General features: G+C 41.8%; 3 protein-coding genes across 8 annotated transcripts in view; 2 read left to right on the top strand and 1 right to left on the bottom strand.

Moving 5' to 3' along the window:
- ift20 (intraflagellar transport 20 homolog (Chlamydomonas)) overlaps positions 1–2,798 on the bottom strand; it is a 5,706-nt gene extending 2,908 nt beyond the window's left edge. Inside the window, exons 1-4 of one of the 2 annotated variants that reach the window (XM_017439831.3) lie at positions 2,689–2,798; positions 1,941–2,101; positions 1,769–1,854; positions 1,451–1,554 (exon numbers count right to left, since the gene is read on the bottom strand). In XM_017439831.3, the coding sequence (XP_017295320.1) occupies positions 1,451–1,554; positions 1,769–1,854; positions 1,941–2,067 (317 nt within the window). In that variant the 5' untranslated portion in view covers positions 2,068–2,101; positions 2,689–2,798. The remainder of the gene's footprint in view (positions 1–1,450; positions 1,555–1,768; positions 1,855–1,940; positions 2,102–2,688) is intronic. The other variant, XM_017439828.3, reaches the window with a different exon arrangement.
- On the top strand, positions 2,326–9,735 carry tnfaip1 (tumor necrosis factor, alpha-induced protein 1 (endothelial)). Of its 2 annotated transcripts, none has more exons than XM_025002442.2 (8): positions 2,326–2,350; positions 4,166–4,223; positions 4,315–4,673; positions 4,832–5,001; positions 5,908–5,991; positions 6,324–6,376; positions 6,522–6,717; positions 9,051–9,735. In XM_025002442.2, the coding sequence occupies exons 3-8, from the start codon at positions 4,424–4,426 to the stop codon at positions 9,288–9,290; spliced, it is 993 nt and encodes a 330-aa protein (XP_024858210.1). In that variant the 5' UTR covers positions 2,326–2,350; positions 4,166–4,223; positions 4,315–4,423; the 3' UTR covers positions 9,291–9,735. The 2 variants fall into 2 exon arrangements, with proteins under 2 accessions (XP_024858210.1, XP_017295325.1); XM_017439836.2 differs by lacking the exon at positions 2,326–2,350 and adding an exon at positions 3,046–3,375.
- A 4,116-nt stretch (positions 9,736–13,851) lies between these two features.
- Positions 13,852–15,469, top strand: part of sgsm2 (small G protein signaling modulator 2) — a 141,496-nt gene continuing 139,878 nt past the window's right edge. For all 4 annotated transcript variants that reach the window (XM_037980658.1, XM_037980656.1, XM_037980657.1 and 1 more), the window contains exon 1: positions 13,852–14,006. In XM_037980658.1, the coding sequence (XP_037836586.1) occupies positions 13,947–14,006 (60 nt within the window). In that variant the 5' untranslated portion in view covers positions 13,852–13,946. The remainder of the gene's footprint in view (positions 14,007–15,469) is intronic.

Here is a 15,469-nt window from a genome sequence, read left to right as displayed (position 1 = left end):
CTAATTTTCTGATATGATGAATTTGAGATTTTCATTTGTTGTCATTTGTAATCATCAAAATTAAACGAAATAAACATTTGAAATATATGAGTTTGTATGTAATGTATGAATATAATATACAAGTTTCACTTTTTAAATGGAATTACTCAAATCAATCTACTTTTTCATGATATTCTAATTTTATGACCAGCACCTGTATACATAAAATTGGTTCATGAGCTGAGAGTCTCATTTCAGTCATCTGCCCTGCCTCAATTTTATTCCAGCTGAAACGCTAATCAGAAAAAAATTGGGGCAGTATGCAAAGGAGTTCTCTTTGACTTCCAATTTTATTTCAAAAACAGTATTTCATTTGAGGTCTGCAAAACATTCCAAAAAACATTAGAACAATAAACCCTTTAGGACTTTTTAATGCTGCTGTTCTGTCACTGACAATAAAAAGTGAGGAAGTACTTGAGGAGCCGTTTTGTCTGATTTTTCCAGCATCTTATGACATCACCTGTTTAAAATGATTATTTTTTTGTTCATACTTGAGCCATAAATTGCTCATCCGCCCATCTTCTTTACCCACTTCTCCTATCTGGGTTGTGGGCAAGCTGGTGCCTATCTCCAGCAGTCACTGTGAGAAAACACCCTGGACAGGTCCCGAGTCCATCCCAGGGACACAAAGAGACAAACAGCCATTCACTCTCACCTAGGGACACTTTAGAGTTTCCAGTTAACCTAACGTGCATGTTTTTAATCTCACCCCTAAAACCATCCGTCCAGCTTGAGCTCACTTGTAATCAATTTGACTGATATCAAAGCATAATTACTTCATATTGGGAGTTAGCTGGAGAACATGGGAGCACCACAGGGAGAACATGTAAGCTCCACCCAGAAAGACCTCAGGCTTGGGTCTTATTACCGATCCTATGACCTTTGCGTTGGAAGGCGACAGCTTTAACCACTGCACCACCAACAAATCACCCACCCTCACCTTTTTTATTTTTCAAAATTTTAAATGTTATGGCACCCAAGTATTTCTGCTTGACTTTTATACCCCTAAAACAGCACTGAGATCATCCAGCCAGAGGCTCTTGGATGTTTCAAATATCAGCATCAACATGAGAAAGAGATTGTGTTACCAAACTACATTTATAGCAGCTCTGTCTCACTTCATTTAAGGGAGAAAACGGAATAATTTTACGATAAATAAAATACAGATTTCGTCAGCTATTCTTTTGGCAATGGGATAATGGAAAAATAAATCAACACTCAATCTCATGCAGCAATTCTGTTTAATCGATAAAACAGAAAAATAAATATTTTAAGAAAAGATAAAGGTTATGATCAGACTCTAAAAGAACAAATGTTCAATCTTTTCTAATAATCAAAAACAAAACAAAATTGCCACTGAAGTGGGGGGACTATGACCTAACAGGCACAAACACACACTGCTCTGTTTTACCTCTCGAGCTGCATCTTCTTCTCAGCGATCAGCGCCTGAAGCTGCTGCTGCTGGGCCTCTCTTTGTTTGGCCACAGACTTCAACAGGTTCCTGGCTCCAATTGCCTAAAAAAAAAAAGAGCACCAAAGGATGACAGCGATAAGGTTTTTACTCTCGTGGTCAGACAGTGAGTAAGTTGGGTATACAGTAAGTATGAGTAAACTTCATGTCTAACTGTGAAAGACTAACTGAAGACATGACATCGCTTTAATCAGTATGTGGTACAAAAGCAAAGCACTGTTATATATAATTAATAAAAATGCTTTCTGTCAGTTTTACCTTCATCTTTTCTGTCTCCGCCTCTTTTGCCAGGTCATCCACCAGCTCAATTAGGCCACCTACAATCTTCTGAAACTGTCCAATTTCTGCAAAGTTAAGACATTTGTACGCACTGCTGGACCTGTTAAAGCGGGCACAGCATCATGGACTTAACAAAAACCTGCACACTCACTGTCCACAAACTCTTTGCACTCCTCCTTCAGCTCTGATGTCTTCTGGCTGACATCAGGCTCCAGCACCCTCAGCTTGTTGAGGTCATCAAAATAAAAGCCTGCCTCGGCTAATGGGTCTTTAGCCATGGCCCCGAGGCCTGTCACAGAGCAGACAGACAGACTGACAGGTTTAAGAACACAAACACCTTTTCTACGAGACAGAGTACACAAATCCATTTAGCCATGTCAGACTGTAGTGAAATGAACAGAACAGGCTGTGCCTCACAACAAGTTTGCAGAGGAACAGTGCATGTTTTCCAGTGACTGTAACAGCTGTAACTACTGTCTGCTCATACTGACCAGATATACTCTGGCAACCACGGAGAATCATTTTACCTGCAGCGTTGTCGTCCGAGTTTTCACTATATCTGTAAGTTAACCAGCTTTGGGGAAGTTCGTGTTTTGTTTTGTATTACCTTCAGGTTAGACCGTAGGTAACTTTATTTGGTTTAGCCTTGAAATGTGTCTCCGGACATGGAAGAGCTACATGCCTGTGGCCCCGGGTGTGATTGTTATCTTGTTGCTGTTGTGTAAAAACTCGTCAGCTAGTTGATTTAAGTTAGCTAGTAGCTAATATGCTAGTCGCCTCACAAAGCTAATGAAACAAAGCAAATTATTTTTCTTGCACAGCATTTAAGTTCCCTTAATATAAACAGTTCTACTGATCCTTGGGTGCTGTTTTAAGCGACGTAAATGAACATATTTTACCTGTTTGAGCCGTTATTGTTGTGTCTAACTCTAGTGTGATGTGGCAGAGCACAAAGCAGCAGCTAAGCCCCGCCTCCTCCTCCCGCTGCTAGGTAACCAAACAATGCTGCGCGTGCGTGTATGTCTGACTGTAGCATAGCCATATTATAATACCATACACAGTCTTTGGTGTTTATTAGGTGTATTTCACCGGTTGTAGTTGCCCCAGTTCGTTCGTAATGCTCAGAACAAAGGTAGCCTGCTAAGTTTTGCTATGATGGTGTTACACACGGCTGTCCTCAAGTATTATTTGTTTGAACGGCGAGGCTTTTATTTTGAAAAAGAACGGAAATTAAACCCATTACCGTAATATTTATGAACAGACGGCAGCTGTAAAACACACTGACCTAGAAAAACTTTTTAGTTCTTTCGTTTTTAGCTCTACATAAGTAGTAAAACATTTGGAGTCAGCGTATATAAGTCACCTTTGCAGGCATATAACTTGAATGTTATTTTTTACGGGTGCATTTTCCTCTAGTTTTCTAGTAGAGGGCAGCATAGTGTTTTGTAACAAACAGCATGCTGTAGGTTAGGTAAAAGAAGAAGGAGTTAAACTTCGTGTCCTGTTTTGTTATTCATTATATTGACACTGGAAAAGTTTCACACGATAAAGGTTTTTACTGAGTGACGTAAAAAAAGGACAGAAAGGTATGTAGGACACCGTCAAAGTTCGCGTACACTTAAGTTGAGAGATGTGGTCTATGAGGAAACATTACGTGACTTGTTTAGGGGGAAAAAAAACTTTCACCCTGTTAAAATAGAACCTCGTGTTGTATTTACGATTAAACTGATGAACGAGGACGTGTTTTATTTAAAGGGAACGACGCGTTACAGAATATTTTCAGCTTTTGAGATTGGTTTTTTTCCGCTTTTATTGTGGGAGCCTCTCCCCGTTAGCTAGTCGTGTTAGCAGGAATGACGAAGATGAAGCACAAAAAGCATCACAAACGCAAGATAATAGGAGCTTTAATTTGTCAGACATTTCGACAAAACAAACTAACCCATTGCGCTCAGGTTCAGTTTATCAAAGTTAGCACGCCCAATTTATTAACAGGTTGTGTTTTCAATGCAAAGTTAGTCAAAACACCACAGAACCCAAACTTATGCCTTTGGGCCTCAGATAGTTTATTTACCAACATGTTACCCTAACTATAATCTGCCTGGTTCCTTTAAATGTAAAAGCTTATCATAAGGTCGATAATAGAATTTGAACCGGTTAGACGACAGTAACCTGAAGTTATTCTGCTGAAACAGACTGAAAATAGCTGGAGTTTAGTCTGTCCCACTGACGAGATGGACCAAACCTCTTGTCTGATCAGGATGGGAGGTTTAGTTGCTTCTTGTATCATGATTCATGATAAATGAGCTACCTGAATTTTAAATTTGTTCAAGTCTGTCATGAATTATTTATGAAAGTCCTCCTTTTTTTCCACTTTAGTTTCTGACAGAGTAACATCCATTTTACTGGGAGGGTCACAAAGGAAAAGCTTACTACGGTGGGTGTTTTCCACTTTGTGCTGTTGATTTCCACTTTGCCTGACTTCTCAGATCATTTCTGGTTTAATTTCATGCTTCTTCTTTTTCCAGGAATGATCTGGATCAGTGAGGAGTTGTGGCAGCCTCACGAGTAGCTGTCAACACGGCGGGTGATCTCCGAACCTCCATCTGCAGGGTGGTCATCTACCTCCAAAGGGACATGTCTGAGGACAGCTGCCTCCCCCGGCGTCATGGCCAGGATGACCCTGCCGCCTCCCCGGCCCGTCTGGTAGCTTGTCCCAAGACCAAGACCTGCAGTTATCGAGGAGCTGTGGGTTTGGGCAACAAGTATGTCCGGCTCAACGTTGGAGGGATGCTGTTTTACACCACGCTGCAGGTGCTGACAAGGCAAAACTCCTTGCTGAAAGCCATGTTCAGTGGACAGAAAGAGGTTTTCACAGATAAAGAAGGTTAGCCTGCACTGTTAACCTAACGTAGTTGGCTTGCAGCTCTCAAATCTGTTATACTGTCACCTTTCCTCACAAGTCTGTCAACACGAGAGAAGGGAGAAGAATGTGCCTAGGTCTTGACATGCTACAATGGAATCAAGTCTGCTGTTTGTGTTCAGGTTGGATACTGATTGATCGCAGTGGGAAACACTTTGGCAGCATCCTGTGTTACCTGCGTGATGGCACCATCATCCTGCCCAAAGGTCGTCAGGCTGTCCAGGAGCTGCTGGCTGAGGCAAAGTACTACTTCATCCAGGACCTTGTAGAGCTCTGTCAAAACACGCTGCAGGTCAGTTTATAATAAACTTCTCTGGTACAGAAAAGGAAAGAGCTTGTGCTTCTTTCTCAGTCATAGTTTCCCCAGTCAAAAAATGCCTTCATTTGTGGTTGTAGCTTCTTTAACTGGTGTTGAAGAAAGACTGTGTTAAATGTCTTTTAAAGCAGCAGTCCCCAACCTTTTTAGCTTCACAGACCTGTTCATTATCAGACAGTATTTTCACGGACTAGCCTTTAAAGGTGTGGGGGATAAATACAACAAAAAAAAAAAATGATACGACTGGCATAAAAACAGGGGTATTTTTTAAAACATAATAAACGTAAATCCAATGTGTACTCGCAGCTTTGTTAGTTGCGTCCTGGTATTGCGTTATCAACATGAATAACACCCTTTTCTCCCCCTGATGTTCTCTGGTCAATATGGCGATGTTTAAACATGCCCTTTAAAATAAGATACACCACAAATATAAAGTGCACAAAGAATACAACTCAGCATAACGCTGAATCAGTGGGAGCCCTGTGCCTGTTTCTCAGTAATGAGACGGTCCCATCTAGGGCTTCCAGAGACATTTATTTTTTACTCATTTTGCTGCTTGTGGGTTTGTTTTTAGCGGTAACGTATCACGTGACCTAGATAAGCATTTTGACACACATCAAGAGTGAGTCATAGACGGATGTAGTGGGGAGAATCAGGTCATTTTTCAAAATAAATGCCATTCAGACTCCGAAGATAAAAAAACGGAAATACTGTAAGTACCAAATGACCCACGGACCAGTACCGGTCCAGGGACCGGGGTTGGGGACCTCTGTTTTAAAGCACCTTTTATGAGAAAATCATATTTTCTTTCACAACTCATTTATGTGTGGAACTATGTTGAGCGATGTCTATGATTTGATCTGTTTTGTTTCTGCTGGACAGGACAATAAAGAGCAACTTCTGTGTGTTATACCTGTGATCACTTCCTGTAAAGAAGAGGAGCAGCTCATCCAGTCCTCCTCCAAGGTAAACTCAGACCAACACATCAGGTCTCTTTAAGCCTTCTAGTAACAAGGCACATTGTAGCAGCGAGGCTGGAGTGATACTGAATTGGTTTAGCCTGGGATTTTTATTTTTGAAAAAGTGGAGGGTTTAAATATATATCATAATTCAGTCAATCAACAGATATCTGATTTTAGATAGATTCAGCCCATTTTTATTTGGTTCATTTTCAGGATTGTTTACATTTGCATGTGAATATACGTTCTGATGCCAAATGTATAAGGTCATATTGAAAGTAATTTTGCAATTGGAACATTTAAATGTAATATCTAATGAGATCCCCCTTCGTCTGTCAGCCTGTAGTGAAGCTGGTGTACAACAGAAGCAACAACAAATACTCTTACACTAGGTGAGACCCACTTCTCAAATTTGCAATTCTACATTGTATACAACTTTTAATTATTACGTTTAACGAGCTCTAGGCTTAGAGATTGAAGTAAAGAAAAGTATTTTTAGTTTATCAGAGTTTTTTTTTTTTCTCTTTTTCTTCACAGTAACTCCGATGATAACTTGTTGAAGAACATCGAGCTGTTCGACCGGCTGTCCCTCAGCTTCAACGGCCGCATTCTCTTCATGAAAGATGTGATCGGGGATGAGATCTGCTGCTGGTCCTTTTACGGTCAGGGTCGCAAGCTGGCCGAGGTGTGCTGCACCTCAATTGTCTACGCAACAGAGAAGAAGCAGACCAAGGTAAGAAGGAGTCATGTTGTAGCTGCTGAGTCTGAAAAGAAACGGGGAGGGCGTTGTATGTACAGAATTTACAGGAGTGTACCTCTTGTGACTGAGTGTTTTCTGTTATATCTTCATTTCACTGCTGTGGATTTGACCTTTTAAGCCAGTATCTACCTATGCTGGGTCAAATTGCAAACCACATTTGCTAAGGACTTTCCAAAATCTAAGGAAATGTTCACAGGTGTTCTTAAACTCCTTGTGTGAGTCTCAAGGCCACACATCTGTCACATGGATTTTAAAATATCCTCGTCCCATTGCCCAACCAGATAACTCGCACAAAATGATAAGATTAGTGGCATTTTACATCAACAGGTCTGTGATGCGGGGGTACATCTGCACAGCGCTAATTAATAGTCAACATTTTGTTCATTTTCTCCAACTCCTGCGATCTATGTGTAAATGCACATAAGCCACAGACTCAGTGCAGGCATTTAGAAGTGAATGCTACGAGCAAAGGTGGATATTCTCTGGGTGGAGGTGAGCAACAAAATAAGGTACATGGCCCAGAATACAGTTTTGAAAGCGTGCACATGCAAAACACGGCCGCATGGCTCTCTGGTTGAAAACACTCAGAATTCAGAGAGACTGAAACTTCTTGCAATTTTATTCACCAAATTGTCTCTAACACCTGCAATCCAGTGACATACTGCCTTTAGTGAAGTGGTTAGCAAGGACTAGAAAACTGGTTGAAGTTGAATGAAATCTGGATGGAGCAAAATACTGAGAAATTCTTCAAGTTTGAGAGAGTTATTTGAGTCTTTCAGAGATCCATCTTCTAGCAGGACAATGTCCCTAAACACTCTGCTGCAGATACAGTCCACTGGTTTAAGGAGAACCAGTTAACCCTTTGAGGTTCACACCAAGAAAACATTAATCAAAAAATTTTTTCTTTGCATTTTTTATTCTTTTAGATCAACAATAACAACGTTTTGACATTTTTTTTCCAAACAACTCAATAATTTTTAAAACACAGGCCTCTACCAAACGGTTGAGATAACCCTTTATGGTAAAACTCAGAATTTTCTTTTTTTTTTTTTTTTACCAAGATTGGTAAAACTGTTCTATTTTTTTTTTAACCTAGCCAACAAAGCAGACAAACCAGGCACAAAGGAGTTATAGTGCTATAGAACTAACTGCAACTGCAGTTTTGAGACATTTGAGTCCTTTTATTTCTTGTGGTATGCAACAAAGCACTGCTGGTGGGCATTCAGGCACAGAAAAACGTTGCACTTCTCACACTTCCACCTTGACATTCCCTTGGGACAGAAGTTACACCGACCCCGTTTGTCACAGTGAAGTGGCATGTGTCCAAAGTTATCATAACGCACATCTGGTTGTGGCTGTGAAGGTCTTGGGGTGTAATGTTTCTTCTGAAGCAACATTTGCGGTGGAGCAGATGATGATGGTCAGCCAACCTTCAGTGCTGGCTTGTTGACCTGCATCAAACTGTGAGCAACTGCCAGACAAAACCTTTTAGGAGAGAGTGGATTCTCATTGAGGCACAGTCCCTTTTGTGAACAAGCCAGGCATTAGAGATGCACAGGTCAAGGATGTAGCCAAACAGCGGAAAATACCACCGCCTTGATTTTGCTGGGCTCTTGTACATGTGGACCAGCATGTCTGAAAAATCGATGCCTCCCATATGGTGATTGTAGGCATGAATGAGGGACGGGCATGGGACATCAATCTTTGTATGGGCCTTTTTACTCCATTGTTTGACACTTGTTATGGGCATGATTCCAGATTCATTGCTCAGAAGGTTGACACATTTATTGTCAAACCATTTCACAGCAAGCAACCCTCCAGTAGATCTGAAATCAGATGCTCCACGACCGTTCTTCATTTATTCTTTGTCTGTCATCAGTTTAGCTCCACTCATTCGGTTGGGTCGGACAGTGCCAATGCATCTGACCCCAAGATTTTCATGGAGGTTTTGTATCAAGTTGAAACTTGTGAAGTAGTTGTCACAGAAAACAACTGAAAGCTCTCGTTCTGATATGGTTTTGGATAATGTTGTCACCACTTTGGCTCCAAGAGGTAGCGCTTGTTCCTCCTCACTAAGTGGAAGAATGTGGATGCACCTTGGTAGAGCAGTATATCATGAATGATCCCAGAGGAACTTGCACGGCAGAACAGTTTAAAGCCCCACTTGTTTGGTTTGTTCACTCAGTTCTTGGTTTTAAAATCATTGAAGTCGTACGTTGCCCATAATGAGTGGATGATGATTGAAAGTGTGAATGAATCATTCTGGCTTCTTGTCAGTAGCTCATTGAAAATGTCACCTGTCTCAGGTGGAGTTCCCTGAAGCTCGCATCTACGAGGAGACTCTGAACACTTTGCTTTATGAGACGGTGCCACTGCCGGACAACTCTCTGCTGGAGGCCATGCGGCGAAGCTGCAACAGCTGCGGCTCTCACAGCGACGAGGAGGAGGACGGAGCAACAGCAAAAGGAACTGAGCTGCGTGAGCGTGTGCGGCGCATTCACGTGAAGCGGTACAGCACATACGACGATCGCCCACTGGGACACTGAGACTGAAAACCACCAGATATCCTCAGCAGGTTTCAGCCATACTTTTTGAAATCTGATGAAACGTATGCGCTTTGAAACTGTATGGCGTTAGTTTCAATATTGAGACCTCAGTTTAATTCTGTGACTTTTCACTCCAGAAAGCTGCCTGCTCTGTCCACAAAGGATCAAGTAACTTCTTTATTGTGGCTTGATTTATATGTAAAACACATTCACTATAATGCAGAATTTCTTGGTTTGAAAAAAATGGTGTCAGAATCATTCATTTCACAGGAGCAGGAAAGCATGTTTGACATTTCCATTTTGTGCTTTTCACACTTTCAGCCTGTTGTTTGAAGTCTTACCTGTTTCAGTTGAACTAGAACTGGTGTACCTCTTATATGTTGTAATGCTGCTTACCAGAATGCCTTTTACCAGTTGTGAAAATTAAAAATATCTTTTTATCTCATTTGTTTTGCTGTTGTCATCGACTCTGTTTAGGGATCAACTAATGATGAAAGCTGCTTTCCACATTTTTAACACACACACAGGTGAGATGCCACGTGTGTGTGTGTGTGTGTGTGTGTGGGGGGGGTGTAAATAGCATAGTGGGTTAGGGACCTTCTCTGAGAGTAGAATCACTGTATGCTACACCTTTAGTCAATAGAGGAAATCAAGTTCCTATAAACCATGTTTGACACAGACAGATGTTTTCTTTTATCAGTTAAAACTATAGGAGCAGAATACTAATAAATTAGTTTATTTACAAACATGTTACAATATTTTATAACTATGTTAATATGCATTCATTTCATGTAAGTAAATGCAGTTCTTTAATAGAAGATAAACATAATTTATCTTTAAAAATAATTAAATTAATGTTGGATCATATAACTTTAAACTTTAAAATAATTATGTTTTAAATAAATATAATTGATTTTCAAGGTCCATTTCAATAGCACTTTTTTTTTTAAATGTAAATTTCAGTTTTTTACTGTATGCAAAGTCCACATTGGTGTCAAATGTTCTGACAACAAGGGAATGAGTTTGTCACATCACAGAGTGCTCCGATGACCACTGGTACCACTGAGGTCTTGACTTTCCACAACTTCTCTATTTCTTCTTTCAAGCCTAGGTATTTCGCCAGCTTTCCGTGCTCCTTCCTGATGTTACAGTCACTTGGGACTGCTACATCTATCACCACTGCTTTTTTCTGTATCTTATCTATCACCACAATGTCCGGTTGGTCAGCCATCACCTGTTTGTCAGCCTGTATCTGGAAGTCCCACAGTATCTTAGCCCTGTCCTTCTCCACCACCTTAGGTGGAGTCTCCCACTTAGACTGTGGGACTTCCAGTCCATACTCGGTACAGATGTTCCTGTACACTATTCCAGCCACTTATGGCGTTCCATGTATGTTTTGCCTGCCTGCATCTTGCATCCCGCTATTATGTGCTGGACTGTCCAAGGGGCATCTTTTCACAGCCTGCATCTTAGGTCCTGCCTGTTATGATAGACCCTGGCCTCTATTGCCCTTGTGCTGCCATGATTAGTGCCTCTGTGCTGTCCGTCAGTCCAGCCCTTTCTACCCACTGGTAGGACTTGTTGATATCAGCCACTTCCTCAATCTGCCGGTGGTACATGCTGCACAGGGGCTTATTTTTCTCTGATGGTTCCTCTTTCTCCTCTTCCACATTGGGTTTCTGCTGCCTGAGACATTCACTTGCCTGTCTGTGTGTGTGTGTGTGTGTGTGTGTCATGTCTTTTCTACCAGAGGAGCTGCACCACTTTCTTGTTTAAAGGTAGCCCTGTTTGGAAACAAACATTTCCAACAAGCTCCAGGAATTAGTCTGTCAGTAGGACAAATATTCAGGGACTGCAGGCTTTTCTAACATCTGTTTGTCAGGTTCTTCAACTTACTTTACAAAGAGCAGAACAGCAGAGAAGAAGTAATATTCTGTGCAATGGCCATAAATACTTAAGAATTATAAATAAACTGATCTGGTGCTGTAGTTTAGTTTGCTTATGTGAACCTTTCAGATCTGATAAGAATGGAAGACGTCTTTTCCTTCTTTAGTAAAACACGCCTTGTTTCTAAGGTGTGCCACATGACAGATGGTCGAACATAAAACAGTCTCTTAAAGGGAAACTTCAGCTGAAGAACCGCCCACAGTGTCAAAAAAACAAGCTGCTCATGGTGACTTATGTGTATATTATCCTCTAAAATCTGTTTTTAAAAACCCCTATCTAGAGTTCCTTAGGACTCTACGGTGTTAACTTTAAAACATATTATCAGTGTTTGTAATTAAAAAAAACTCTCCAACCTTGATCTTAAATGTTTATGTTAAAAATGTTTTAAATAAAAATTGATTACATATTGGCATAAAATCTGTCCTGAGTTCAGGAAAAAGCTGATGTCAGAACAGCTGACACTGATTTTAAACGGAGTGACTCAACATGCTCACTGACGTTTTCTCAGTTTCAGTCTCTTTTAATGCACAGATATAAATACATCTGTGCATTAAAGTCAAAATAACTAAGTAAATTTATTAGGTATTATACTGTGATTGAGACTGAATGGTTGTTTGTCTCGTTTGTCTCTATGTGTCCCTGTGATGGACTTGCGACCTGTCCAGGGTGTCTCCTGCCACATCTCGTAGTGTTGGCTGAAGATAGACACCAGCTCCCTGAAAAGGAGAGGTGGGTAAAGAAAGTGGATGGTTATATTATAACACTAATAATATAATCCTTATTATTCAGTTTATCTTCTTTGTCTTCATCTGCCTCCCAAGTCCAGTTTCCACCAGCACCCTGCCGGTTAACAGCCCAGTTGTTAACCCGGGCCCCGATCAATCCAGTAAGGCCCTTCCTGACACAACCATCACCTTTTATCTGGGCTCGGGACTGGAACCAGACATACATATAAAGTACCCTTCCAATGGCTGGTTTACCTCAATAATCAAGATGAGATATGGTTTAGGCAGCAGTGTTAATAGTATTTGACGTTTTTCTTGGGAGGGACAAGGACGGATAGGGTTAGAATGAGGTCATCAGAGGTACAGCACAGGTTGAACAGCTGGGAGGTAAAGTTAGAGGCCAGACTGAGATGGTTTGGACATGTGCAGAGGAGGGACAGTGGGTATATTGGTAGAAGGATGTTAGAGATGCAGCTGCCAGGAAAAAGACAAAAAGGAGATATACTGTATGGATGCAGTTAGAGAGGACATGGAGAGAGAGGACAGAGGACACAGAAGACAGAGTTAGATGGAGGAGGATGACTCGCTGTGGTGACCCCTGAAAAGAGAACAGCCAAAAGAAGAAGAAAATTAATAGTAGTTGCCGGCGGAGTGAAGAAGCCTCACCACTACAGGCTCGGTACCGTGGTTGTCAAGGAAATCCACCACTACCAGAAATCCACTGAGCAGCTCATCGGGAGGCTGCCCTTCTAGCACCTGGTCCAGGAGATCGCCCAGGACTTCAAGACAGACCTGAGCTTCCAGAGCTCAGCCGTCATGGCTCCACAGGAGGCCAGCGAGGCTCACCTGGTGGGGCTCTTTGAGGACACCAGAGCCGAGGACACATCAGGACAGACCGCTATAAGAGATCCTTCCTGCCCACAGCCATCAGCATCTATAACAACTATTTTCACAAAACCAGGATTATGAGCTACAACAACATTTAATTTCCCTTTGGGATTAATAAAGTATCTTTGAATTGAATTGAATTTATTTCTTTGTTTCAATATCGTGAAACTGTGTTTTTTTTTTAGCTCAAGTTAATCATCCCATCAGAATATGTTTCTGGTTGTAACAGTTGCAACAAAGCGGGACCACTCAAGCCAAAAGCAGCCGGCAGGTTCGCAAGTGCACCTTTAGTCCACAGAGTGGCGCCAGCAGCAGGTGTGTTGCACATGTCTGTGGTTTGTGCATCCACCGGAGGAGGCTGCTCTCTGTCACGTTGCTGTGATGTCATTCGTTTTGCAGCAGGCCAGCTTGGCATCAGCGAGCAGTGAATGGTCCTGTGTGCTAGAAAGGAAGGCACGACTCTTTCAGAACACTATCTGATCAGCTACAGAGTCCTCTTCGGTGAATGCAGCAGCAGAGTAAGGCTGTCAATAACAAATGTAAAGTGCGCGCTCTCACACACACACACACACACACACACACACACACACACACACACACACACACAAGATTAAAAAAAAACTGAGTGACTTATTGAGACGGTAAACAATGATTAAAAAGTCAGCTTCCATGATGGATCCACCCCTCCCCTCCTCCCCTCCTGTTTTAGTGAGAAGGAAGGAAGAAATAAAGGAAGGAGAAGCTGCTAAAAATAACTTGCAGGTTCCACAGGTTGCTGCGTTCGATGCTGAGAGGCTGCGGGCTGCGGGGCGGGGCGGGGCGGGGCTGGATGCGGAGAGGGAGCCCCTGTGAGTCTCGTCCTCCTCCTCCATTGATCAGAGCCGAGGGGAGGGCGGGACCTCTGACGTCACCGCCGAAAAGCTCGGCTGCGTCAGAGTCCAGCTGAGCTAGAGGAAAGAAGGGAAGCAGGAATAAGAAAAAAAAAAGAAAAAAAAAAGAAAGAAAGAGGGGGTGGGGGTGGGGGGGACGAGGCTGAGGAAGAGCGGGCAGAGCAGAGTCTGAGAGGCGGGCTGACTGAGCTGAGCCCACCGCGGACATGGAGGGCTGCACGGAGGAAGAGCACAAGGAGAAACTGTTGTGGAACGTCAAACGAGAGGTAGGCTGTGCTGCGCCGTCCGACGGCCTCCTGACGGCTTCACCACATTCTCCTCCTCAGCAGGAGAACACGGAGCTCCGGAGCGCGCCTTTCATTCTCAGCTGCTTTTCTCATGTGCATGTATTGTCTGGACTGCATGTGCCTCAAGTTAAGTTATTAAACTAAAGCCACACAAAGGGACTTTTCCAGAAATATGCACCTTTTCCCTTTCTGTTTTAAATTAATATAAATAAATAATAAATATATATATATTAATTGATGCATAATTACTGGCGCTTCAGCCAATTTTGTCACATTTTCTTTCTTAGAATTATCTTCTTGTTTTAAAACCTGCTATGACTCTAAAAGGCTTCACTGATTTTATTATATTTCTACTCTGCCCAATTCTTCAGTTGAAACAGTGATTAGAATCAGCCCTGCAGGTAGGCAGCTGGGCTCAGACTTCAGGCTCATGCTGCTGCCTCTTCCCCAGCAGTGGACATCCACAGCTCAGAGATTTTCATTAAGGTTTCTGAGGATGAAAGCCTCACATTTCCAGCAAACAATAAGTCAGCAGTCTCTTCACCTCCTCACTGTACTGTAACCATGCTGTCTTTGTGGAGCTCAAGCTCCAAGCAGAAGGATTTACCTGCAGAGGAAACCAAAAGGCTGGGAGATGATTTTGGAGAGCGAACGTGGCAAGGTGTGGCTCGGTGCCTAAAAGTGAACATGGAGTTCCCCCTCTTTATAACAGAGGACAGTTAAAAGAAATAAAAAATATATATTTATTTTTACAGACTGAGCACACCACAGGTGGATCCAGTAACTTGGAAACACGTTTGAACACAGTCATTCTCGACAGTACCGCCACAAAAAAGTTCTCCCAGTACCACCAGACTACAATTTATATTTATACCTGACACAAACCCTAATTTAACCACAAGTGTTGAGAATTTAATTTAATTTAATATATTGTGAGGTAAAACAACAGGTTGTTTTGTTTATGTTTGTTCATAGTTTATTTATAATTCTGAAGTAATTGTACCTACTGTATATAACTTAAACTTTGCTGTTCTGCTCTTTGTAAAGTAATGTTGAAAACCTGACAAGCCGATGTTAGTCATTAATTAGCTGTTTTTTAGCCTCCGTGGTGAGCCTTCAGCAGGCTGTATATATTTTGCCTTTTAACATGCAAACTTTTGTAGCTCGTTGCAAACATTTGTTTAAAAAAAAAAAAAGACAGGCGATGCTCCTCTGGTGTCCAGCTATAATTTACTCAGTTATCTGCTGGATAAAATATACAACTAGCCAACAAGTAGGAGAGGGCGAAGGCTGCTTGGTGCTCCATGTGACCCAAACAAAACAAAAATACCCTTTGTCTCTGGTAGCTTATTAAAAGACATTTACACTGTAGGACTGCTATGAGGGAAACATTTGTTGGTTTTGACACTTTTTAACACCAAGTTATACCTTGAAACCAGTAA

Source organism: Kryptolebias marmoratus, linkage group LG2 (assembly GCF_001649575.2).
Source record: "Kryptolebias marmoratus isolate JLee-2015 linkage group LG2, ASM164957v2, whole genome shotgun sequence".
NCBI classification, from domain to species: domain Eukaryota; kingdom Metazoa; phylum Chordata; class Actinopteri; order Cyprinodontiformes; family Rivulidae; genus Kryptolebias; species Kryptolebias marmoratus.
Note: the sequence above shows the minus strand (reverse complement) of the source record. Positions and strands in the feature narration are given on the sequence as shown.